The sequence below is a fragment of the Anas acuta genome, chromosome 3 (genome assembly GCF_963932015.1).
Source record: "Anas acuta chromosome 3, bAnaAcu1.1, whole genome shotgun sequence".
Taxonomy (NCBI): Eukaryota; Metazoa; Chordata; class Aves; order Anseriformes; family Anatidae; genus Anas; species Anas acuta.
The window spans coordinates 50,984,893-51,012,661 of record NC_088981.1 but is presented as its reverse complement, the minus strand read 5'-3'; the positions used below and the strand labels follow the sequence as shown (position 1 = coordinate 51,012,661).

At 40.0% G+C, this 27,769-nt stretch overlaps 1 protein-coding gene across 3 annotated transcripts in view; it reads right to left on the bottom strand.

Annotated features, from left to right (window-relative positions):
* The window catches only part of TAB2 (TGF-beta activated kinase 1 (MAP3K7) binding protein 2), a 60,421-nt gene that overhangs the window by 12,499 nt on the left and 20,153 nt on the right, over nucleotides 1-27,769 (bottom strand). Inside the window, exons 1-3 of one of the 3 annotated variants that reach the window (XM_068677056.1) lie at nucleotides 8,032-8,189; nucleotides 5,364-5,653; nucleotides 1,947-3,459 (exon numbers count right to left, since the gene is read on the bottom strand). In XM_068677056.1, the coding sequence (XP_068533157.1) occupies nucleotides 1,947-3,459; nucleotides 5,364-5,489 (1,639 nt within the window). In that variant the 5' untranslated portion in view covers nucleotides 5,490-5,653; nucleotides 8,032-8,189. Of the gene's footprint in view, nucleotides 1-1,946; nucleotides 3,460-3,639; nucleotides 3,859-5,363; nucleotides 5,654-8,031; nucleotides 8,222-27,769 lie in introns of those variants that run through there. The other 2 variants (XM_068677057.1, XM_068677059.1) reach the window with 2 other exon arrangements.

Genomic DNA, 27,769 nt, shown 5'->3' with positions numbered 1-27,769 from the left:
ACTACATGTAGCTGAGAACATGGCCTCACAATGGAAAGCACCAAGTAACTCAAATCACATGTAGTGTGTACAAAAAATATAAAACCAAGGCCAACCACCTCTAGGAAACAGATCCAGCTCTAGAAGCAATAATTAGGACTTCCAGATATCACAGTCATACCAGTAAATCAGTCATAAATGCCTTGACTTTCAAAAGATTAAATCATGACGAAAATAAAGAACACTGTACTTGTTACAGCAGAAATGGAGCTACACATGCCAGAAGTCCCAAGCACTTCTGAACTTGGGAAACATGAGAGTGGTTTACACAAACTATTGAAAGACATAAAAGGAAGGTATTTCTCCAATGTCAGCACAGACAAAAGCTCACATCACACATCTACACTACTAAAAACTGTGTCTATGCCTTGGCTTCAGGAACAACTGGGTCCTCTATCAGCCAGTCACAACTTTTGAATGCAAGGCTGCACGGCAGAATTGGGCTTCACAAACTCGCCTCAGCTTGGGAAAGTGGATGCTGATACTTGCACTGCTTGCAGAGACGGCAGCAAGTCCGTCTAGAGCAGCCATTGCTATTGGGGGAACAAGAGATGAAGGGCTGGCCTGGCAGGAGTCAGTCCTCCAGTAGGAAGAGGGGAACAGGAGAGAAGACACCCTTCCCCAACAAGCACCTCAAATGCAGAGTGCCTGGGCAGTAAGAGTGTTTACAGTAATAAGGATGAGATTCCTCTTGCTTCATTTCTGGGTATCTTAAGCTACCTAGAACTAAAGTAGGCAGGAAAAGAGTAAGGAAAGAGTAAGGAAAGGGAAATACTGCTTCTAGAGGGCATTTGTTTCATTTATCTACATATGAACCCCATTCCTAAGTTCTTTAATTCTTCACACATTGTAAAACACCACCTAGGATGATTTAGTTTTGACACCTAACCTTTAGATACTTGAGTTAGGATGGGCTACTCTCTCCCCAACAATATAATTGTCTCCAGAAGTAGTGCATAAGCTAAAATCACTTTCAATTCTCTTCATTACTACAGTACTCCAGATGTGCGCCAGCCTTAGTGTCCTGATCATTGTACTTACACAAAGTCTAACCTGAAGCGTATTTAGTCATGGAACAAAACAGCTGAATGCCAAATTATTTGCTGAGTCCCAAAAGAACCAATAAGCTGAGAAATGATTTTGACAATCCGTTCCAAATACTGCATAAATATCCTAACACTCATTCAACGTCTTCATCCAAATGGCCCACAGTAGCTTACTAAACCATCAAGACAGTAACAAAAGCACGTAAAAATATTAAAACAGAAGAAAAAGATTAACAGATCGGGTTGTCGTATCACATTACATTTCACCCTTCTTTTATGTTACTGATCCTTTCAAATAGTTTTCTTTGTTGTGGTCCTCTATCTCAGTTTAGAACATAACAGAAGTATCAAAGCTTGAAGCATTTTATTGCTGGGCACACATAAGGAAACAGAGGCACTACGTCCCACTAATTGCTTCTGAAGTCTGCTTGTCTTGATTTTTAAATAACATTCACAAAAACAAATTGGGATTTTTATCCAGTGGAAACAGTATCTCAACTGATCCAAAAATCTGACAGTAGACTTGTAACTTTAAATCATCAGGACAAATTGAACAAGCTTAGACATTTCCTTCAAAACGACAAAGAAACAAAGACACTATGACTCCACTTCACTAAACAGATAACATATCTACTAGGACAAACAAAAGAATTATCTCCAAATATTCAGTTGCATGTCTTCGCCATAAAAAATCTACGACTTGCTTATAGACCTTTTATTGATTTAGGAAACGCTGAAGAATGCTAAAATTGAAGATAACATTAACATCACAAAGGTTTATCAACTGCTTCACGTTCTGTAATCTACATAGTGAATTGACAATCTGGTTGAAATCTCTACTATTTATATTAAGAATATTACCTTGCGTGTAGGCAGCATCATCAGATCCCATACTCAATTTCCGTGCATCACTGATCCTATCCACATGTGCTAAAACAGGGTCAGTAAGATGCTGGATACCCTCTGGTTCAACATAGTGATCGGGAAGGTTTAGAAGGTTTGTAGGTTCAAAGGTTGGGGAGACTACCCCTGGGGAAACTGCAGGGGGCTTATTTGGAGAAACTGTAATTTTAAAAGTATATTTTGTGTTAGGCTGCGTAACCACCACTCGAGGAGAGGTTGCAGTGGTGCTGTTGCCCACTGCTCGACTCTTGGGTGGATGGTGATGAATAAATGCAGGACCCATGCTTACTTGACCAGACATATTCCTAGAAGTGGCAGATACTCCAGGATTTGTCGATATGAAAAGCGTGGGCTGGTTCCGTACAACTTGATCATCTCCTGCTGTGGCATTTGCTGAAATGTAGACCTTAGGCTGACCACGTGTGATCACTTCATCAGTATTTGGAGGACTGGCCGATATGTAAACAGTGGGCTGACTTCTACTTAATGTCTGGCTGTTGAGGGAAGAGGGAGTAGTGGAGGTGCGAGGGCCAGTTGAGCGCAACTTAGAGGAACTGTTTCGTTGTGGTGGTTCAAGTTTGATTTCAATTTGGTTTTTGCGAGGTCCTGTGGATATGTTCTGAATGTTGTATTGGCTATGAGCAGAGGATTGCGAGCTACCAGATGAATGAATCATAGGTGCTTGTGGAGTAGTAGGAGAACTGATAGGCATATAGACATGAGAAGTCTGGTGGCCTTGCTGGTTTGGCTGCGTTGAGTGTTGCGATGAGGTATGTGGCGTAGAACTGGATGTAGGAAGAGTAGTCCAAGGACTTGGCTGCGAAGGCTGGTAGACTTGCTGAGGGTGCATAGGATTAAACTGAGATGCCCAGCCTGGCTGCTGCTGTGTCTGTCGAGTTGTACCACTAGGAGCTGTGATATAAGGCCTAATATAGATAGAATTTCCCTGTGGACTGTTAAGGACAGGAGGAGGTACACCATGTATGTGCAAAGACGTGGGGGTATTGCGGCCAGGCTGAATGTTTGGGGCTAAAGTTACCATAATGGGGTTGAATCTGGGCGTTTGTTGAGACAAGTTAGATACTCCTTTGCTGCCTAGGTGAAATCCAAGGTGTTGCCCTGGATTAGAAGCACTAACTGTATTAGCCATGCCAAAGACATTAAATCCTTGTGGAACCTGCGCAGGTGCTGTCTGTGGTTCCTGCTGAAACAGTTCATTGCTGGGCTGACTGGTTTGAAGGTGTCCATCGCTAACGCTGTGTGCTAGAGTCCTACTTCCATTCATTCTACTTCCGTCTCTTACATGGTGATACACATTCTGTGACTGCAAATCCAAATTAAGAGAAGTCATGTGATTTCGTAGTCCAGGGATCCCAGAATCATCCGAAAAACCTAGGTCTCCTTCACCGTAGAGGTACTTTGTGCTCTCCTGAGACAGAACTGCACAACAGGCATCCAAATTATTGTTATTCTATAAAAGACAGATGAAAGTTTGACATTACTGATAAAATACCATCATGGTTGGATATATATTTATATATGCACAAAATCATCACTGAAAAGTTATCAATGTAGCATGATATGGACAGCTTTACGTAGTTGGCCAGCATAGCTACTACACATGCACAAGGGGCCTGCATGTGAAGCTTACTAGTTTGAGAACAGCAACTCCATCACTGGCATCAAGGGCAGAGGTCTGCATTGCTGCTTAAGCAATGACACTGACATCTTGGGTCTTGACAAGCTAACATGACACAGTGTAATACACCTTGGATGAATACTTTTGCTATTCCTTCCCAGTTTCAGAACAATTTGCAGCAATGACAAGTCTCCAGCTTGAGATGAAAGTGACAGACAGCAATTCACAATACCTGCATATCTGTGTATTTCTGGTAAATAACTGAAAACCAAAATAAAAACACACATTTATTTTAAACATTCTTGCAAAAACTTCAGTACCAGTGATGCACTACCTCCTGCTGAAAATGAGAAGTGAATCTTATGCAGAGAAGAAACATGCAGACCAAAGAAGTTGTACAGGAGTATATGACTTCAGAAGCAATGTAAAAAAATCAATTTATGCACATACAGCACATGATTACCCTTTTGCAAGATGAAACTATTAAAGAAATCCCAGGGGACATTTATATTTTAAACCACTGTTTACAAAAATTTTAAAAATACTTGTATTTGTATAAAGTTACTTTATAAAACTGGTAATAGGATGACTCCCACAACCTGGTTATCTTGCTTTTAAAGAATAGTCCAGAAGCAAATTAAGAGTTAATCCTGCTTCTGTATTTCCACAAATTCAATAATGCTGTACTCATATCTCCACAATAGTTTCCCCACATAAGGGCTTTTAGAAGAGTGCACATGCATTGGTGGCATAACTTCAGAACATTGTGCTCTGTCCACATTACATTTTCTTACACCACCCCCCGTGCCCTCCCCTTGCCCCCCACCTGAAGAAATAAAGGTTAATACTTGAAGCCAGAAGAGCACCTGTTCAGGCCCAGATGTTATTAAAATTAAATAGGTGTCAAATTTATCCAAACACACAGAACACCAGTTACAAGAATACAAGTGATCAAGGAAAAAAATGCATATGCCAAGTAGTAACATTATCAATTAGTTAAAGAATACACAAGCAAGAAAGTGATTCATACTACATGCTTTGCAAACAGTTATTTTTGTTAAACTAGCACATAGTAACTCTCATCCTTAAGCAAGATAAGAGCTTAAAGAGATTTGCAGACACAGCAAGACTGTCTATTGGAAAAAAAAAAAAGCAAAAAATGAAAGGACATAACAGAAGTGGGAGGACAAGCCTAAACTCCACCCACAAAACCAAAACTATGTGTTGATACAGGCCAGATGCAGTTCTGAATTCTTAAAGAAAAAACACCAAAACCAAACAACATTAAAAAGACACCTTTAAAAAAAGGAAAAAAAATGTGATTCCCTAAAGGCTGTCTAACTAGCCAGTCAAATAAAAGAATTGTTGCAGAAAAGTCTTGAGAGCAATTAAAATGGGCCAAATGATTTTATGGATAATGATAGCTTGGAGTAAGGACAAAGTAATGAAATGAAGTTAGTAGTGAAGAAAGGAATCACACTAAGACAGAACAGTGTGTAAGAAACTATCACAACAATAGCCTTGTACTCATTGCAAAGAACAGAAGGGAGCCAGAAAAGGGACAAAGATAGGATGCCACAAAAAAAAAAAAAAAAGAAAAAAAAAAAAGAAAAAAAAGAACAAGCTAGAGATCTTAAAGGCAGATTTTGCATGAACTTAAGTGAATTAAAATTATTAACAGAAAGGCCAAAAATACAAAACCAAAAAGGAACAGGCCAGGCTTGCAAGGCCCTTACATTCAACTTGAATGCATTTCTTTGGACAATTTTTGTTTTCTTTTTAAGACTGCATCCAATCAATTCCAAAATTTCAGTGACGTCAATGAGCAAATTGGAGAACTCAAGGGGGAAATGGGGGCACATGGAGCCCCTGTCATCTTCTGGCTGGCAGAGGCAGAGTTTCAACCGCTTCTAGCTCTTTATAGATCAGAGAACCGGTTGATGGCAGAACTGAGCATATTCCAGCAAAACAATACCCCTCATCTTAGCTCTGCCCATGTCCCAACTGAGTTTAAAATGTTGGCACCCTGAAAGAGAAAGAAAAAAAAAGAAAGAATAAGAATGTTGGAGGGAAATGAGGAAGCAAGGAGAGGATGTAGACTTGAGGAGCAGGTGGTTATAAAATGCCCCGGACAAAAAAAAAGAACAAAAGGGGACAATGTCCACGGAGAGGGGAAGTCGCAGCAACTCCTTTAAGTGAGGAGAAGGGAACAGTTGAATGCAGGAAGCTTGCTGGGAAGAATGGAGGGATACAAAACTTTTCAGGAACACTCAATGCAGTCAGCCCAAGAAAGCAGTAGGATTGTCAACTCCCTAGATGACGCAGGTTTACATTTCACCTGTTAGATTTTGGTTGATCCCCTGGTTTCAGGATACTAGGATATTGCTAGTAACAGTGGGCAAAGAGCAGCATTGAGGTATCTGTGTAGTATTCCTGCACAACTCACAGTCCTCTGAAGAAACTTTTGTTGTAATGAAAACCTCTTGTCACTTTTAACTGCATAACTGCTTAACTTCTTTTGGGTTCTCTCAACATTATACTTCCTGATTTAAAAATAGCTTCTCTCTGACACATCAGGTACTGGGGGGGCAAGGCAAATGGCAGCATTTCTTATTGCTGATGATGTACTTACTATACTACATACTTCTGTTACCACATTTAGCAGAAATTCCTTTTACCATGCTCAGCTTCTATAAGGCAGAACATGGGATGCAGATCCTATTCCAGAAGCATTGCAAATACACATAAAAGTACCCTCAAACTCTGCTTTCCAATCTTTACCACCACCTCAGGTACAAAGTTTCTCAGATTGAAAAGGTTACTTTATTTTTTAAAGAGGGCCATCTTACAGTAGCATAACTAGAAGATGATTCAAAGAGATCAGAGCTCATGAATTTCAAAGAAACACCAACCTAAGAAAAATGTTGGTGAGTCTTAGAAACTCTCAGCTCTTGCACAAACAACTATTAACAAAAAGGTAACTTGCCAGTGTACTGAATTAGTGTAGCAGTATTGCACATATGGAATGTTAAATCACCGTATATGATTTTTAAGGCTCCTTTTTATATTAAAAAATCACTATTCAATGGTATGAAGACTGAGTCTCTGAAGAGACATACACCAGCTTTTAAAGAATCAGGAATTACACCCAAAAGGTGAATATCGTTGCATTCACTGTCTACTCCATTGACCTTGCTCAACAAACAATTCTCGTTTGAATTAAAAAAACCAAACAACTTATACTATAAAAAATAGATGAGTCCTACAGAGAGCTAATATAAAAATGGTGAGATACTATCCTGAGAATGAATCCAGGCTATTCAGTCTGGTTCAATTTCCCCTTTAGCTAAATAATGAAAGAGAAAAAGTTAGGGCAAGCCTGAAACCTCACAGGCCCTCTTGCAAATCGAAACCAATTCTCTCAAGAACTGCAGTTTTCACAAATTCTTACTTTATTTCAAATATAGAGTTACGACGAGGTCTTGAAAATACACACATTCACTTGACACAGTCACACTTGTACTCCCAACAGTACAAACAGGCACAGCACTGCGTTTATATGCATGTATGTGTGACTATAGATACTTATATATGAAGTATGTACATATATGTATTTTACATGTTAAAATACATATAAAAATAAGAACCAGCGGTGTTTATATCATAATTGTATCATAGCCACAGTCCAGTGACATTCAGCTTCTGGGAACTCACGGCCATTTTTCTCCCAATCAAGTTGTGTATAGTGTTGATCATTATGAGTATGCACACAGTCCTCTATTATCCAGAGTACTCAAAGGCTGAATACTTTAGATAATGACAAAAATCCAATCAGCATGGGTACTTTGGGATAACCAGAAATGCAAAGCAAACATTTAAGCAAAAACAGTTAAGCCTATCAGCATTTGTTAGCTCTGGGCATTCAGGTGTCCCCATGTCCTGCTTCCTCAGGCTTTGGTCAGGCTTATTAAGTCATCTGCCAAAGTAACTAATGTCATGTTATACAGCAGAAGTGATATAAAATATGGGTATATGCAATGTTGCATTTGTGCAGCACTGCCTTAAATTACTCCCACTGGACTCGAGTTGGCTTTGCATCTCTCTTTTTGCCACAATTGGCTTTGGCTCTTGAGATGGCAGGAGCATACTGACTGGAAAAATGGTAGTCTCCATGCACACGCTGCTTTGGTTTACCTTGGGCCACCCCTGACTAGACATGGAAGAGAGGCCAATTTAACACTTAGCTCCCTATGCAAAATAAACAAATTGGCTGTGTATAGTTGTCTCATTCAAAGAGGAGAACAGAATAAAAAACTGCTTTCAATGCAGACACCCACACATGATTAGTTAATATTTAAAATAAGTACCATCACTTACTCATACGGTCTTTAACAAAACACTGACCTGTAACATGCATCTGGATACAACACCTTCAGGTACCTCAGGAAACTTCTGTCGCAGGTCATGTAAAACCTGAATATCAATTTGCTGGCTTCCTTGGGCCATTCGTATATTGCCTGGTCAGGATTGTTTTTCAACAGGCAGTTTTAGGCCTTAGTAAAGGGAGTACTCATCTCTTCTGTCCCAGCATTTTCTGAAAGAGGAAGGAAAAAATTAGGGCACTGAAAACACGCACTTTTGATATAAAAAAAATAAATCAAAAAATGAAACGCACAAAAATCCCTCTCCAGTTATTAAATGTAAGTCTTTATTTTATGTCAGTGTTCTCCCACACCACATCTCTGGCTAACAAACTGCCCTTCAGACACTCAAAACCTTACAGATTGCTCATGTATAGGTACATCTCTTAATCAGCTTCCTTTTTTTTTTTTTTTTTTTTTTTTTTAAAATGATGACCTTATAAAATGTATTAGGAATAAGAGGCACTTGGTTAATCAAAGTATTATAATTCATGGTTTTAAGATCAGCATTTGCTTATTTAAAACTTGAATAAAAGCAATTAAGTTTACACCAAAAAAAGGGAAAAAGTCTTAATTCAGCTTGAGTGTACTTAGTTACCTTTATCTTCACTGTTACTGCTTATTACCAGAAAATTGTGGCTAGAAACTCAGTGTTTTGTAAGTTTCAAAATTTATTAGCAATATTCTACTCTTTTTTTACCCAACATACCTCTGAGATTAGGACTACAAGAAAATAACCCTATAACGACTCATGTTTCTTCAACTAATTGTTTCTTTTTAAAAAGAAATTATGAAGATTATATCACAATCAGCCAATCAACACATTTATACAAAGTATCTGTCCTGAGCTTATGGTATCCACATGTTATTAACAAGAACAGTCTCTAGCAGTTAAGTTTGGAAGAATGCACTTCTGCGTTAAGCAAAGAAATGCTATCTTTGTTTTTTTATTGTTTTATTTATGTATAACATTAGTTTATACGAAGTAGTCAACTCCAACACTGTCCTGGTTTTGGCTGGGACAGAGTTAATTTTCTTACTAGTAGCTGGCACAGTGCAGTGTTTTGGATTTCAGATGAGAATAATGCTGACAACACAGGGATGTTTCAGCTGTTGCAGAGAAGGACTCTGCACACACAGCCAAGGACTCGTCTGCTCCTGGCACTGCCCTGCCAGCGAGGAGGCTGGGGGTGCACCAGGAGCTGGGGGGTGACACGGCCAGGACAGCTGGCCCAAATGGGCTGGAGGGATGTCCCACGCCATGGGGGCACCATGCTGAGCAGTAACACTGGGGGAGATGCCTGAGCGTGTGCGCAGCCACTGCTTGGGGCTGCCTGGGCATCGGCTGCTGGGTGAGAGCAGTACCATTGCGCATCATTTGCTTTGTATGTTGTTATCCCCTCCTTTTCTGTCTTAATAACCTGGCCTTAACTCACAAGTTCTATTCCCCCCTCCCAATTCTTTCCCCCATCCCACTGCAGGGGGGGTGACAAACAGCTAGGTGGTGCTGAGCCACCTGCTGGGTTAAACCACAGCAAACATTCGTTTACCTCTTAAGTTCACAAACCTTCAAACATTTCTGTCAACATATTCAGTTTTTCCTTCCCTTTTCTGCCTGCTTTTCTTTTTCTCCCCTCCTATCTTGCCTCACACCCAACAGGCACCCCTGCTCCACCACTGTCACTGACACCCCCAGCCTTCCCTGAGCACTGCATCAGCTCTGCTCCTCTGCAACATGGGCACTGCTACGAGCAACACCTTCAGCCCAGGCGAAGTACTCTAAAAATTAAATTGGTTTGGAAACATGTGAATTGATGCCTCTTCCTTAATAGACCCTTGGTTTTGTTAAGTACCTCACACATGGCTAAAGAAGTAATCTAAGATGTGCTCAAATCAAAACAAAGGAGATCTCACAAAGCAAAGTCCATGCTAAAAAAAAAATAAATTAATTTTGGTGTTGATTTTATGCCTTTTTTTGAAGGGAGGTAAAGAATAGGGGATGAACTATTTTTTTGGTTTTGTAAAAACAATGGATAAAAAATAAAAACTGGATATGTGACAGATTATTAACTTGTTTTGTTCCCTTGAGTACCTTATTTTTGTGCTCTAAACGCTGTCTGGATGCATGCCCTTTTGTACAGTTCCTCTTTAACAATATGGGTACAGATTCTTATCTCCAACAATTTCCCCTGATACTACTTTAGACCAATTATTTCCTCTCATACTTTGTCCTCGTTTGGCTTTCACTTTGCTCTTTCTTCACTAGGAATTATTAGGCTAACATTCAACACAGCACAGGTTTCTTTTATGCTGAAGACTGGTGTATTTTCTTTTTTTTTTTTTTTTTAATTTTACTTCATTTTTAGTCAGTCAGTGCTTATGAACTCTAAATGTACTGAGGACCTTCTCCTGCTGCAATGTGTTCACTCAATGTCTATCTTTTGGGACAAAGACTATTTAATTCCTTTGAGATTTAAAATACCATAAAATTCACACCGATCTGCCCTATATATTCACTGAAACCATCTTCCTCTACAAAAGCAACCAATGAGTCAGACCTGAATATGGGAATCAGCTTTTATTATTTTTCTTGAAGCAGTATCAGTATTTTGAGATCTTGCTGAGCCCAGTGAAAAAAACAAACAAACTGCATTTCCATTTATGAAGACTAGTAGCTATGGAAAAAGTTGATGCGTGTGACTGGAGCCCCAAACATAACAGATTCCTCACACCCCCTCATATTTGCATTTCCAGTGGAGCTTCTTTCTTCGTATCCCTTCCCTTTCTCCATCTCTGCCAAGGATTTCTCCTACCTGTCCAAGGAAGCTCTAACCAACCTGCTAAAGCATGTAGCTGCTGCCTGCAGGAGCTGCCCCTGGATCCAGCAGCCCAAGCTCTTCCCAACAATCCCACTGGCACACTCCCCTTGTAATTAAGTGCAATGTATTGCAATGCCATGGCTTTTCTAAGACTGGAAAGATAGAGACAAAGTGCAAAGAACTGGTGATGAAGCAGGAAGCACGTTGATTTCCAGCAGGGATCACAAGACAGGCACAAAGCCCTTCCAGGACGGAAGGCCTGAATCACTCCACTCTAAGACCTCTTCAACTCTTCTGCCGTCTCTGGCCTGAACTGGTGAAGCACCAGTCAGCTGGTAACTGGCCTGCACCAGGACACTTCCAATAATAGCTGAACACGGTCTGAAACTGCAACGCGTTACCCTTCAACTGGCTGCCAACAATTCAAGAATAGCTCTAGGGAAGAAAAAAATCATCAAAATATATGTTACTCTGAGGACTGTCTGCATGCGCTACACTTGGAAAAAAACCTCATTAGCTAATAAAATAGCAAAGACTGAAGGTCCTAAGAATATTCCAGGAAACATCTGCTCATTATTTCAGCCCAATAAATCCCATCCTCTATGATACAGTCACAATACATATTTAATTAAAAGTACGGGAAAGGAGAGGAATTTTTGTTGGAATGCTCAGAGATGCTCTGAGAAGAGACCACAATCCTACCCACAGTTTTTAGTGTACGTAACAACACAATATTCTACTACTGAAAGCAATACAACTTCAAAAGGCCTTAACACACGATTAGTATCAACCAAGACTGTGAGAACTGGAAACTCAGATTATGCAACTCCTCCCCAGCACACACATTCTGTTCATCTGACTGTGCAAGTGCAGCTTCCCTTCTCTTCATGCACTTCATTAATGGAGACAGAGCAGCACAACTCTTCAAGATCTGGTTCCAATCAGACCCGTACAATTAAAAAAAAACTAGGTGGAAAGGGACAATCAATATGAAGATACGGGAAAAGAGCATGCAAGGTGGTTTTGGGAGAGTCCTACACAAGCCAACTAGAAGCAGAGAGACACTTGCAACACTACCAGCCACAGAACGACTATGGTTCATCTAGGACAGATGCACCGGCACTAATCCTGCACAAATTTACTGTGTAACCCAAGAGTGCCACCTCAAAGCCATAGAGAAACACTTCAGGAGAGTGCTACTACACGAGGCACCCTATGGCAGCTGCCACCAGTCCTTAAGATGAACCACTTAAGGGTAGAATGAATATACAAAACAAGCAGTGCACATACCTTAGAGTTAAAAAAAGACTGCAAGAATCTCTCAGTGAGACATTCTTGTTATTTCTTCAATGGTTTGGAGTGGTAAGCAGCTCTGGGTGGTGACAAAAGCAACACTATTGATACACTTTCTTTAAGGAACTGGTAAGAAAAATACTATTCTGCAGAAAGAAACGAAAAGCAACTTAGGAATTCCCTTGTAATCAGCTCTAACTGCATTACAGTGCTTCTCTAATTAACTGCCAAAGCTGGCAAAATCACAGCAAGTCCGGAACAATGAAGAATTTTGTTCACAAGAAGAAAATTGATTTAACTTGTTCAATACCAAGTGCTATTTTTTCCATCACTCCTTGACGGAGTAATCCATTAAATTGCAGAAGAAACAGTTACAGAAACCCTCACATGCGTCTTCCTAAAAACTCTTAATTTCACCCCCCAATTCCTCTAACCTATGTAAAACTAACCCACAACACACTGCATCGTTATATGTAACTTCTACACTTCTCATTCCCTCTGTGAAGTACTAAAAAAATTGCATCTACTATTTATATAATTTCCATCTTTTGCCTGATGGATCAGATTGGCAAAACAGCATTTTCTGCTGTCTTCAAGAAGATTAATACACACTTTCCCAGCTCTTATCACAAAAACTGCATGGAAAAAAAGTCACGCATCAACTACTTTCATGAAAAACTTTTTTTTGTTGTTTATCTAGAACCTTGAAAACCAGCAGAACAAATCACTTTGTATTCTAGCTCAGTGTCTGGTGTCTTGATAAAATGCCCAACGTCCACATATGGCTTCACTGGCAGTTTAGCATACAAAAAGTGCACTTGCATCATATGAGCATTAAAGTCCTACTCCAATCCTTACCTGAAGGAAAACCTACTGCATAACTTGAGTATTTAAAGATTATTAATAAGCAACACTGCGTATTGCCCATCTGAATGAGCCAAAATTTCAAAAGTAAACTGAAAAATCTACTCATGAAATTGTCAGTAGAAACAGCAGAAAGGAATATATACATGGCTTTATATTTCAGCTACATCCAAGTAAATTGCTCATGCTATCCCATAGTTTTAATCTGATCACATATGATCTGTTTTACTGGGTTCTAAAAGACAACTAATTGCTCTGAATCACGTTGTGTTACTCACACAGATAAAAATGCTGGAAAAATAATCAGTTATATTGGGAACCTGGCTGTAAATATATATTAAGAGGGAGCTATGAATGCAAGAACAAGAACACACTTCCTCGCATTAAGGATGCGGGTTACAGATCCGCACATATGAGACTGTTCTAATGACAGCAAATTCGATGCACCAAGCTGCAATGTGAGGCCAGTAGAGGTTGCTAAAGTGCCTGTTGAGACAGCAGCCAAGGGACTTTGGGCATTTCTTTTCACGGGTCTAGGAGGTGTAGAAAGACAGCAGAAACATAAGCAATCGTGAAGACAACAAAGAATAAGCACAACCTTCTATCTCCTGTTCCTTCAGTAGAATCAGCAAGCCCCTAGGTATTCACCTACCCAACGCTTACCTCAAAATAAGAAAACCAACTTCTTCCCTGTGCTCCACCTCCATGCCTTCTTGAGCAGTACCTTCCCCCACATACTGAGTTGCTTTTTTCCTGTTATTTCACCTGAACACCTATCCAAGCACCAGGTCAATAACAGATATAAAAAACCTCTCTGTTAACCCTGCATTTTGGCCAGATCCCAATTCCGATGCATCACTCCAAGTTGCTAGTTCAATTGCAGACCAACTGGAGTCCACTTTCCATCAAGGACTTCCTTACACCAAACTGCAGGAATCAAAGTAGGGCAGATATAGATATTGCTATAATTTCTTTCATGAAAACAGAGGTCTCTGGTCTATACTTAGAACTGGTAATCACATCATAAACTTACGAATCTCTACCCACAAAACACCCCTAAATGGGATCTCATTCCTCTGGCAGTAACAAGCAGCCTAAGTTAATCACCAGTGTACAATTGTTATGCATCAGTACTTTCCCCATGAATTACGTTTTTGTATCCTCATTGCCTGAAAAAAATTATCAGCTAAGTGCCACAACTTAAGTGCGTGCAACTTGCCTCCCCAACCTCTTACATATCGACTTCCACACTTATTTTTCCTTTCTTTTCTTTCTAATCTCTACCTGCAAGCCCTTGCCAAATGGAAGACTAGAAACTCCTGCCACGTGTGCCAAGGAAATGGGGAAGGAGAAGAAGGAAGACTCCCATATTCTGTCTGCAAAAGGGATTATGAGGAACAACAGAGTAAGAGCTTACACTAATATCACTTTAAATACATATATTTAAATAGAGAGCCCTGTGGAAAAGGATCTGGGAGTTCGGATTGACAACACACTGAACACGAGCCAGCAGTGGGCCCTGGCAGCCAGAAGGGTCAGCCCTGTCCCGGGGCACATCAGGCAGGGCACTGCTAGCTGGCTGAGGGAAGGAAGTACTGTGTGTGGTTTGGGGCACCACAATGTAAGATGGATATAAAGCTGTTAGCGAGTGTCCGAAGGAGGGGTACAAAGATGGTGAAGGGCCTAGAGGGGAAGATGTATGAAGAGCAGCTGAGGCCCCCTGGTTTGCTCAGCCCCGAGCAGGGCAGTCTGAGGGGAGGCCTCATGGTGGCCTGCAGCTCCCTCACGAGGGGAGCGGAGGGGCAGGCGCTGAGCTCTGCTCTCTGGGGACAGCGACAGGACCCGAGGGAACGGCATGGAGCTGGGACAGGGCAGGGTCAGGCTGGGGGTTAGGGAAAGGCTCTGCACCCAGAGGGGGGTCGGGCACTGGGACAGGCTCCCCAGGGCAGCGGTCACAGCACCGAGCCTGACAGAGTTCAAGAAGCATTAGGACAATGCCCTCAGACCCAGGGTCTGAATTTTGGGTGGTCTTGTGTGGGACCAAGAGTTGGACTCAATGAACCTGGTGGGTCCCTTCCAGCTCAGGATATCCAATGATTCTATGAATTTCATTTTTATAAATACACTATTCAGCTTTTCTGTGGTTATTTAAGTCATTTCAACTGTCTTCATAGTGTCTCTACTTGAAACAGAATAATTATCCTATCACAAATCCAAGCTATCTTCCACTCCTTACCATTCATCACCTAAACAAAGACAAAAAAATCAGCTTATCACAATTACAGTTTTAAGTCCCATCCCCAACGTACTAATCAGTGATACTTTTATTCAGTTATTTACTGAATGTCTGCTCTGCACTGTTCTCAAGCCAAGCCAGAGTACGATACAGGATACAAAATCGATTCAGCCACGTGGTCATAAAACAAAAATCAGAATTGCAAACACAGCGTGGCTAAGAGTTCACCTCCACATACTGGATTTAACAGTACAGCAGACATGTATCAAATAATGATGAGTACAATCAGAGGAAGATGGAGAACTCTGCTATGGTTCAAAGAGACAATCTGTTCCTTTGGAAAAACTACTTTAAGTGACCACAGTTGGAAGAGAAGCACAAGTTGGTACTTTCCCCCCAAAACTCATTATTAATATTCATTCACAGAAATAAATATTTAACACATTTCACAATGTCTTTTTAACTCCTGTTCTAAACAATAATCTGCTATAGTAAGTCCCACCACAAGATTTTATACATGCACATATACAATACTTAGAGATTTAATCTGTCAGGTATTTCCTTGGAAACTATGAGCAGTTGATATAATTACCAATTATTTTTCAAGGAAAATTAGTTAGTCGGGGTTGTACTTATGTTAGTCAAATAAAAATTACTTTTTTTTTTTTTAACTGAATTCTTTTAATTTTTGCCATGTTGGCCACATTAACATGCCCATTAAGGTTTCTATTAATGGATTTTACAGGAACTTTATAAACATACTTTTGAGGGTGGATGCCTACATAGCTAATTGAGAACAAGGGCACTTTACTGAGGGTCACTCTGTGGATTCTAACAAAGCACAGCTTTTCTCATAGCTCAGCAACATTAACGAACCTTACCCACAAGCACCTTAGAAATGAGGTTTCTCAGATAAATATAACTAATTCATCAGGAGTGTGGCTTCATTAAAGTAAAATCTTTCACAACGGTTATCATGCTTGCTTTAACCTATTGTTAACAGGCATTGTAACAGGTTGAAAACTGATCTGTATTTTCCACACAGCATATTAAACAAAAATCTGGATCTGAAAGTTCTGAAATTTGTAAAAAAATAAAAAAATAAATAAATAAAAAAAAAATTTCAATTTTTTACCATAGACATAGATGTGAAGAAAGAAAAGTATCTCAGTATCTCAAAGAGGGCTGAGAAGGTATTTTAAATTCTGCAATTACTCTCAAGGATGTACCCATCGATTTAAGAGCAGCACTTTGCATTTGCTGTCCTGTCTGCTCTGTTCTTCCAAAACCATTACGAGCTTCGCACTGCAACAAATACTGAACACTGTATATATCTTAAATACAGTACTTAACATAGGTTGCCATATGGAAGTGAACTAGACAAGGTAAGAATTGCATTACACAACCCAAGCAGTGGAGTTTTGTCAATTAAAAACTCTAAATGCTGCCTGCCTGCATTAAGATTTCAATCTTAACATCTTTCAGGTCAGTTCTACGCACGTAATCAATTATCTTCACCTTTGATCAAATTTATTCCTCTTTTTATGCATCCATGTATTTGCTTCCATTCCTTAGCTTCCCTACGCACAAAAAAATCCCTCATTGATTCAGAAGTTCAAGCAGCAAGTATTGACCTATCTTTAACTGTTGTTTTTATCACGTTTCTTTTACAAATTAACAGTATCAGAAAGCTACAAAGTATATTCCACATTTTTTTCCTTCATAGAGTTTCCTCTATGATGAGAGCACATCTTTCATAAAGAAAATCCTATAAAAATCCACAGGATTCTACTGTCAAGTGCAGGTATCGATATTTTGAAGACTACCTATCATCTCTAGCACTGACATTAAAAGGAGAGAAGAAAAGACGAAAGAATACCACTGTGTGCAAAAATGAAGAATCGGAGAAAGAAGCTTCAAAGCTTCCTAAAATGTGGTTTTTAGACAACAAATTTAAAATGGAACTAGATGCTACAGTCTCTTACAGATTCTCTGGTCCCAGTGCACACTAACGCAACAACATAAGAAACATTCCCATGAGTCAGACAGTCATTTTAGCCCAGTGCTGTCTCCCAACAGTGGCAACAAAAAGCAGGAAAAAGCCTGAGCCTTTTTGCTTCATGAATTTCACATTCAACAAGTCTACACAGCTGTTTGATTAAGGGAATTAGAGAGCAGAGCCCATCTATTCCCTTTACAGACCTGTTGACCAGTATATCCTCCCTCAGATACACGGATCATAGCACCCAGTACTAAAGAGGTTCACCAGGGCTTTATGCAGGAGCAAGACAGACACTGCTCAAGTCCTTACTGACGATGCCCAACACCTCTGTAGGTTTTTCTGGCTGCTGCTGAACACACTGAGTCGACCATAATTACAGGAGCTCTACCCCCAAATTGTAATGCCTGTTCTGAACACAGTGGCTGTAAGCATCACCAGACCTGCTGCACACCGCAGAACTACATGCGGCAACTTTAACCCCCTATTGCCACCCCTCCTTCCCACCTATGCTTTTTTTTTTTTTTAACCTCAAAGTCAGAAAAAAAGTGTTAAGTTTGTGGTGCAAAACCTGTTGTACATGCTGCTTATGATCACAGTAACAAGTAGGGTAACAAGCATGGAAGTGTTGTTTGGTTTATTTTTATCCTCTCACTTTCATAAATCTTAAATCATTACACACAAAACACTTCTAAAAGGCGCTGGCTCCAGAGCAGTTTGTAAGATTTCTAGTTTTTATACCTGACCTCATTCCAAATCACATCAAAGTTTTCCTTGAACAAGTTGCCCCCGAAAATGATGTAGATATTTGGGGAACTTGCCAGTAATCCACTGCCAACGGCAGCAATAAAGCGGAGGCGAGTGACAAGTTCATTCAATAGCTTCAGGAACCTCTACAATAGTTGACTGTGGGCCAAATGGGACTACCCTGCAGCCCAAGCGCACAGAAGTCCATCTCAAAACCTCTTGGCTCCAAACACGCTCAGTATCATGAAACCACACTCCCATTACAACCAGAACTGCACAGCTTTCTGGCTGCTGGCCCCACCACCACGAACTGCAGCCTGGCATGGCTGGCTGCTTTGGAGCTGTCAGCCCCAACCCTGGAGTCCCCAGTCCCACCATAGTTCCTTACCAGGTAAGATTCAGCTTACACTTGCTAAGGCCACACAATCTTTTCTTCAAAGCTCTTTTGCTACATGAGGCAGCCATCTGATCAAGAATTGTGATTTCTAGGTCACCATAACTCTAGACATTTCCCAATACTTTTTGATAGCATTTGTCCAGTTTAAAAACTAAACAAGACCAAACCCAAACCAGTTTTCAAACCTTTACCAAGGACAGAGGCACCTGCTTACCATCAGAGGAGCCACCAAGGGACATCACCATGTGGAAGCAAGCACACAGAACCAGCGTGATGCTTTTCGGTTTTAAAAGCTACCTGGAATATCTTAGGCTCTCTCAATGTAAAGAAAGCACTCTTCAGAATTATACATCAATAGTCTATAAGACAGATATATGATTATCAGAAATAAACTTAGACGCAAACAGTTTGTATTTATAAAAGCACAACTAAGAGAATCAAATCCACAATGAAATACTCAGCTGAAGAACAATTGCTGGGTTTCAGCTGATGAGCTGACAGGTTTTGTGAAACTTTGTATTTATGCCTTACCACACAACCCTTGTAGAGACGACCCATTACTACAGCATTGCTGTAAAGTTTCTCACTGATCACTCAGGCGCAGTTAGCTCTAACGTAGCACACCCCAGCTCTCACTCTAAATAGAGCAGCAGGACCTGTCATCGATTCAGAAGTAAATAAAAGCACTTATTTCAGCCTTCTAGTGGGAAGACTGTCAGAGAGGCACTTTAAACCTAAGTGGTGTATTGCTGAAGTAACTGTCAGATTTATCCATGAAAAAGGCTTTGAAAAAAATCACTGAAAGTACATCACTGTTTTTCCTGTATCTCCAATTTGAAGATGAAAGTACACCAAAACCTTAAGTGCTAATGTGCATGCATCACATACAGCGATTTTGCTCTCCTTTATAGTGGCCTACAATTGTTGAATGTAAAATTATCCCACTGCCACATTTCCAGAATTCAGGAAGTCTGCAAATGAACTTCGTGCCCTTTCCAGTTTGTTCTCATCTACACTCGTCATCATATTCTTCAAAATTAGGATGTGAACATGAACAAGAACAGTTGTTCCATATTTTCAGTGCTTGCCAGGTATTTCCATTTCTGATGTGCATTTTGAATTGTTCAGTTCGCAGCAGGAAGCTCTGGAGTGTCTCAGTACCCAGGCAAATATTTAACTGAGCCGTTCAATACAGAAGCCAGTGACAGCACTGCAAATCTCACAGCTTCCACTGTGAAACCCAGTCTTACAGTGCTGATGACTAGGAGGGCATTTAACTCACAAACTAAAAGATAACCCCATTAAACAAGATGACTGACTCTAAATCTTACTAGGTGAAGTTGGTTCTCAGTGACAGTTGTGACAATTAACACTTCAGCCCTTCTTCCAAGATTAATCTTAAACAAAGAGTCACTCCTAAAAACTACAGCAATATCACAGAACTTAAATATTCAGTGGTCAAAGCTACTTCCCAATTGCACGTCACTGACTTCCAAATCAAGTAACCATAAGCCTTTTATGTACTAGGAAGTTAAGTAAAAAAAATTAAATTTCAATGAAGCTACATGACATGTGACTGCACTTGCATCACTGAGCTCCTGTCCAACCTCATGCAGTAACTCCACAGAAACACCAGGCACAGAACTGCACTCTCTGATTTTAACACAGTGGAACAAAACCACAGAGACAATTTCTCTCTTTATACCATACTCCAGCTCATTCATCAGCATTAACTGGTAACTCACTGGGCAAAACACTGTGCTTCAGAACGGTGACATCTTGCAAACAGCCTTACCAACACAGACCCTTTGGTGATCTCATTTTTCAGAATGGCAGCAGTTCCAACTTGTGAAACAACACCTTTCCCAAGTCATGGAGACAAAAATTCTGATACCCCGCAACTTAAGCAAGCAGAGAAGAGCAGAAATACATTGCAAAATTTTCTAGCAAGGGCTCTCAAATCTGTTGTGGTCATACCAGTGCTAACAACTTCTGATTGTATACAACATGCACAAAACTCTCCCACATGAATTGAGCTTGCTGAAGTTATGGTTATGTACCCTTCGCTGTGATTCACAGACTACGTTGAGAACACCTGGTTTATAGAAAACATCACCCAAAAGGAGAGTGTTGGAAGTAAAAATTTCTGACTGGTATCACTGGCTTTAGAGCAGTTACCATCTGCTTGCAGAGAAGCCCAAAGCCACAAAGGATAGCTTAAGCAATACCGTTTTGAGCAGGTCTGCAAGCTGTTACAAGTGAAGAGCTGTATGATTTAGGAGCAAAATAAACTCCTCACATATCATCTTTCATGTTCTTTCCTATGCAGCATAAAAATTCAGTTACCTGAATGTAAAAACATACATTCAATGCCATGTACAAGTGTGCTTTGAAATTCCAGCGGTGGAATTTGCAATCCTGTTTACATGAAAGCCATTAATCAAGGCGTTAAAATGGATCGTCAGCAACCCATAGCTGTGTGTTGAACTGCCAGCACGCTGCATTAGAAGAGTTAAAGGACAAGCTGCTTTACTTCCTCCTAGCTGTCACAGCTACACTCTTCCTCACTACACGTTCTGCTTTTTAAGACACTGGAGTCCCATCCAAAGCACAAGCATTCAGTACCACGAGCCAAATCCTTCCACTCCCATCTCAGTGCAAATGTAAACAAAGTTTCAACTGCTTGGCTTTCATTTGTAGCTCTGTCCTGCTAATTAACCTGTCAATTCAGATAACCCTATAGGACTATCACTCCCTGTATTTCAAAAGTTTCAGTACGAGACAGTAGTGACTGACATCAAAGTCATTCACGTGTGTATTAAGTGGATTTATACCAGATGTGGTGTCAAGGTTCAGACGAGTGGTGTTTAGGACAGTCTAAGGTCCATTTTCTCTGGTGGGTAAGATCCCATTTTTCTCTCCTTGACCAGGCAATACCACTTCCTCCCTCACACAAGCACACTTGTGTGAAGTATGAAGAAGTTAAATTACTTACAAAAAATAGATCTTGGTCTACTTAGTAACACCCTCCTTTTCTGGGGGGGGCTGTGTTAATTTTAACCTAGATCAGCTTCCCAGTCTTGTTCACCACTCTGCCAGTCAAATGCTTGTGCCAACAGGAGCAATCTGGGCTGGCAGAAGCAGTGTCAGCTAAAACCCTTCTCAGAACCACGATGTGAAGATGAAAAACTACTTCCCAGAATACTAATGCTTGCCCTGTTTCCTGATGTTCTTCCTTAAAGAAAAAATTATATACATTATTTGATGCCAAAGAAAAAAAGCTTGGGGAATGTTTTTTTCAAAAGTACATCTAGCAAGACAGGTACTTTATTCTCACTTACTATCCAAATGGAAGGAACACAAAATTTAACACTTCAAGAGCTTTCAGCCAGCATTTTCAACCTTACCTGCAGTGTAAATTTTGTGCAGAAATCAGCCAATCATTTTTAGCGTGCCATTTACAGAGAAACTGGTGCCTTTCTTTAACTTTAAAGGTCTCAAACTACTTCCAACAACAGAAAACAAGCACTTCTACTCTACTTCACAGATGCCAGACCAGAGAGTATTCAAAGAGCTGCTAAAAAGCATCAGGCTATGGGTATCGCTTCAGATTTTAATGTTTCACTGACCGTATGCTAGAGAGAACATTGCAAAATTCATTTTTCCAAAGTAACTATTTAGCCAGATTTCAAGTATAGTTTGAAAACTTACTGAGCAGACACTACTGCAGTTAAAGCAAACACGAATGCTATTAGTGTCACAAGTAGCATGTATCTGTGTTTCAGCAGTCCAAAGCAAAAGAATATATAACCAAATAAAAGTGAAAGCTTTTAGATTTTGGCAGTGTGCTTTTCCCTTATGGACAGAACAAGCTGTCCCCACAAAACTAGTATTTACCAAACGTGGCTCGATGATCAAATTACACCTTCTCTGGCGTTCACCAAGCAGCGAATGCATATGTCACAAAAAGCCACAAAGAATCCAAAAAGTTTATAGGAACTCTAAAGTATTCCCTCTACTTTCCACACACTCCTTTCAGAAAGCACTCAGTTCCCCACTCCACATGCAGAAAGCAAGTTACTTATTTTATGCATTCATATTTCAAGAAGGAATCTTTTCAATCAGATCAATTAAAAAAAAAACAAACACTAATGCAAATCATCTGCCCAGTATGGTAGTGACACTGATTTTAATGTGTCAAGGAAGCAGGACTCCTCCTTCAACTCAGACTGCCAAATCAAGAGTGATTTATGTCAAAAATGCATGTGGAATGAGAAAAAAAAATAGTTGCTAAAGTCAGAGTTGTGCTTACCCAGATTAAAGACTCCACAGGTAATGTTCATTCCTTAAGATTCATAGCTTTCTTGTTCTTCATTAACAAAATAATGATGTATTTCTAGGTATTAATCTCAATTTTTTACCAAAACAAATTATTTTTAAGGTCTTTTATTAATTCCTCTCCCCCCCAAGGGATGTACTGCTACAAAATGTTTTAGCTAAGATGCACTGGCTTTGATGCAAATGAAAGCTGACTAGTCAACCTCCTAACATTTTCTGATTTTCAACTGTTGAAAGTAATTCTAGAATTAACAATCTAGCTTACTTTGCTTCTGTGGAAGGAAGCAGAGAAAATCTGCTGAATGATAAAGGCCCAAAAGCTCCACAAACTGTTCAAAACAAGTCCAGAACGCCCTCATGGTTATAGGTGCAAGCAGCGAAGCTCCAATGCCCACATTACTAGGTTCGCCAGCTGCCTCCTTTTGAGCCACGAGTCCAGAGTGCAAGGTACCTCAACCAGGAAAGGACAGAACCATCTTTAGGTGATTTTGCTCTTTCTAGCTTCAAGTTCCAGACGGCTTACGAGGAATCCTCAAGCCCACCATCGTAATGCACCGCAAAGATGAGCCGGACTTTCCTCTATAGAGGTGGAGACTTACGAGACAGACTTTCCTCTAAGAAAAGACTTGAGGTCTCTTAAGATGTATGGGATCTGCACTGCGAGTTACTTGCCTGGCAGTAATAGCCAACTTTACACACCCCTTTACTAATGAATCGCTTAGAGACTTCCAATGAAACTACAGGAGAAGGTCAAGACAACTGAAAGCTTCAGCAAGAGAACATCACTTTCCTTCTTTCTCCATCCTGCTCCCAGACATTGCAATTCTCCTGTCCCTCTTGCTCTAGCCATGATACTTGCTGGCCTCTTTCATGATGAGCCTATTCAAAGACAATACCAATACCCTTTTGCTGGATTATTCTTTACTCTTCAGCAGCAGTGAGCTACTGAATAAGCTCAAAATGTCTTGGGTACATCTGCCTTTATCACATCCAGCACATGCTAGGGCACACTGGAAGATCCTGGCACACAAAAAGCCTCTAAGCGTGTTATTCTGAAATGAAGGACGTGAATGGATGGATCCAAACTGATCCAAACATCCACTCCAAGCAAGGCTAACCTGAAGTTTAAATTAGGTGCACAGCACCTTGGTGAGCCCAGTTCTGGAAATCCTCAAGGATGGAAATTCTACTGGTTCTCTGGGAAACTTCCTCTAGTGTTCCTCCACTGACACCGATAGGTTTTTTTCCTTACATGTAACTGGGATTTCTCTTGTTGCAATCTGTGACAGCTCTTGTCCTTCTGCTCACCACCTCTGAGAAGGGTATGGCCCCCATTCTTCCCTGTAAGTCCCATTACGTTATCCTAATGCTATACATAAACCTTTAGCCCTCACACTTAAGAGACTGAATCTTCAAACACTGGATAAAAGGAATAATAGCATCTACAACCTGCCAGATGTGCTCTTGCGTACGTACAGTCTGCAAAGCCCTTTTTGCCTGTGCTTTGAGAAGACCAACACATGGGAGGTACTTAGAAGTCAATTTAGATCACAGCTACTGCTTGAAATGTGCCTATTTATAAGGTTAAGTAACTTGAGGCTTTTATAGTGCTCTTGCATCAGCAACTATATTCTAAACAAAGTAAAAACAGTCAGCTAAAGAACTATAACAATTAGTATAGAAATACTGTTCTCTACTTTTATGTGTGCAATACTTTCAACACGCAAATCCATTTCTGATTATTTTGGGAACACACGGACAACCTGCAGAACCTAGAGAAATGCTTGCAGTTTCACAGTTGCGTACTTAAGAACCTGAAATGGGAATAAACACACAGAAAAATGAAAGTTGTGGGACCGAGTATGCTATGGAGAAAAGCTATGGGCCTGCGTGTGTTTTGTGACACTGTGGCCAGATTCAATCCCAACCTCTGTGCCAAGTATTTATCTGCTACTGTTGAGCTGTATGCAGATCCTTAATAAGTAACTTATGTGAACCCCAACTGTTCTTTTCTCCTGAGACCTTTAGGTCCCTCTCCATTGGCACGGCACATCTCAGTGGAATTTAGTTCCACTTGAATAAGACCAATTTCTTTCTAGTCCAGACAAATGTCCTCTGTAGGCATCACAGAGATCCCATTTAAATATTTGAAATTCAAATTTAAAAATGCTCAACTTCTTAATGCCAAAAATCAAAGCCATGGCTAACAATGTTTTTCACAGTAGGAAAGTTTTAGATGCCAGTATAGACAGTGGAAAAAACTTTTCAATATCATATATTTAAGTTCAGAGAAACTATCAAGACCATCAGTGTGGGAGCCACAGCTCCCCAGGTCATAGCAGCTGGTTAGATCTTGCTCTGCCTTTGTGGCAGATGGCAGGATGGCCATCTGTTAGTTCAGAGAACAGTAAACCTCTTAAGAGAAGGAACATTTAGGTATCAGAAGGGCTACTAGGAGTTGTTACTGGCACTGGCTGTTATGAAACTAAGAAAAGACAAAAACAGTTTCAGATGGGCTTTTTAACTTCACCCCCCAGCCCCTGACTGCCTTGAAAAGCAGCTTCTTTCCAACAAGGAATGGAAACTGCTATACTTTCCGTGAAATAAAAGTTACCACCATGTTGCAAATGAATAGTTGGTTATTTTAAATGAGGTGGTATAGTTAATTCCTTATGTGGAAAGAAACGATTAAAAACATTTTGAAATGCTGTGGCTTCCTCTTATCCTACAGACTCCAGCAAGCCTACTGATGAGTCTTGAAACAAATAGACACGCAATCACTTCTGGTCGTTACATGAGAAATCCTCAGAGCAAAAGCCTATGAAACAAAGTTGGAAGAATCTATTTTCTTTGAGCTTTGATGGTTTTCTACCTTACCCTTACAGCTATGTTCGGCAGCAAAGAACAGCGCCCTGTCCACGTGTGCAATCAATGGAAATGCCACCTCCTCATCCTTCTGATACCACTGCATGCTTTTAAAAGAAGTAACAGTCCTAATGATTAGGTCCTAGAGGGGAATCAAACAGCAGAAAATTCAAGGCACCTCTGAAATCTTGCCCAGTCTGCAGACGATCAGGGTTCTCACCCTCCCTTATGTAATACGAGCATTAATGACACTGACCAAGACATCTTAACCACTTTATTGGGAGCCACAGGGGACCAATACAGCTGCTTGATGTTTTCTCTCTTTTTTATTTATTTTTTAAATTAGCTTGAAATAAGACTCCATAAATAGCAGGAAGCAGCAGCTCCTGCACATTAGCTGAGTTAACAGTAAGGGAGAAAATCACATCTGGAGCAATTTTCAAGGCATTGCAGCATGAATTTTGACCACACTGCACCCGTTTGCGTCAATGAGAGCTAGAGCTATATAGGCTTAAAACACATGACTAATTTTATTCCCTAAAATAGAGGCTTAGTGACAGTGGCCACAGGCAGCATTCAAGGAAGCAAGTAAAATGCAAAGCAAGCCTTCCACTGAATCCACTGAATTCATCATAACGTAACACAGATTATCACAGATAATGAAATTAACAGACCTGAAGACATTCAATTCAACAATATTAAAGCGTATTCTGAAATACTCACACTTGTTTCACTGTTTCAGTTACAGTAAATTCAAGCCCTTTTACCATCAGTGAGTCACAACAGGATCGATTGCTCCAGCCAAATGAAAAATAAATGCCAGTAACACCACCAGCCTGAGAGGCAAGCTGCAGACCCACACCTTTCGGGAACAGAACAAAGCAAAGTACTCAAGAACAACAAAAATCCATCATGATGGAAAGCCACTTCAGTTATATCAATTTAGAATGAAGAACTACGAAATGCTTCTAGGCCTGGATTAATACTGAAATTAATAAGCAGCACGGTCTATTAATTTATACCAGAAAAGAGACAAAAGCCAGTTCTTATTAACTGTTAAAACTCTATAAAGATGACTCTCTTCCAAACAACACTGGAATTTAGAAACATTATAGATTCAAGATGCCTTTTTTTCCAACTTCAAAAGAAATTCTGCTTGAGTTTTCTTTATAGCTTCTGAACTATTGCATAACTTTCTCAAATATCAGTGATTTTAGCAATTTCACTCTTGTGCAGATCAGTAAGCTTACCCACATATTACAATTTTGCTTCAGTGCTTAGGAAAGCTACAAAGAATCAGCAAAAACACTGCCTACAAAGAACAGATTTGTATTTCCTCTCCAAGCCACAAAATGTAGAAGGTTAGAAGCTGCTTTTTCCCCCTCCATTTTAACGAAACCTTAAACTTTGCATAATTAGAAAAAGCTCTTTCCAGTTGCTGCCATAGGATAATAAACTCTTAAAGGAATATGCAAAGCACAGATTTCTACTGTAATACTAATTTATATTTACCAATTGATTTGTCGTTGTTCAACTTTAACATAACACAATTATAATTAACATTTTATAGAAGTTTGTTTCAAAATCTAAGATTTCTCACTGTCATATAAGTACTAGAGCCTATTCCAGGCCAATAATTGGAAGCAAATTTGGGCAGAAGGCACTCCAAAAACTAATGACCAAATAAGAACAATAAAACCGTGTTACAGCCACATGCGAGCTTAAATATTTATCAATTTAAGAGAATAAAACAGATGAAATACTGTATTTACAGGGCAACAAGCTAATTTATTGCACAATTAGTCAAATACGGTTGAAAGAAGCCCGCAACTACATAGCCACCTTTGTAAATGCTTAGTGACAACAACTTCATTCTTTATCTCCAGAAATCTTGAACTTCTTCAGGTTTTAGCTTCTCCTTGTATCTACTCAAGAACTGTGATAATCATTTCTTCTAAGATTTTCTGTTCCCTTCACCTCCAAATATAAGGCTTGTTGCTAATCTGTCATCATCTGGAAGAGTAACAGTGCAGTTAAAGATGGAAGCAACTATTTCTATGGTAGATGTATTCCAAGTAGGCAACACAAAGAAGCAAATAAAAAACCTAAGCTTTGACTTAGTTCTGTCATCTTCTAGATGTCCATAGTAGCTCAAATCAGTTT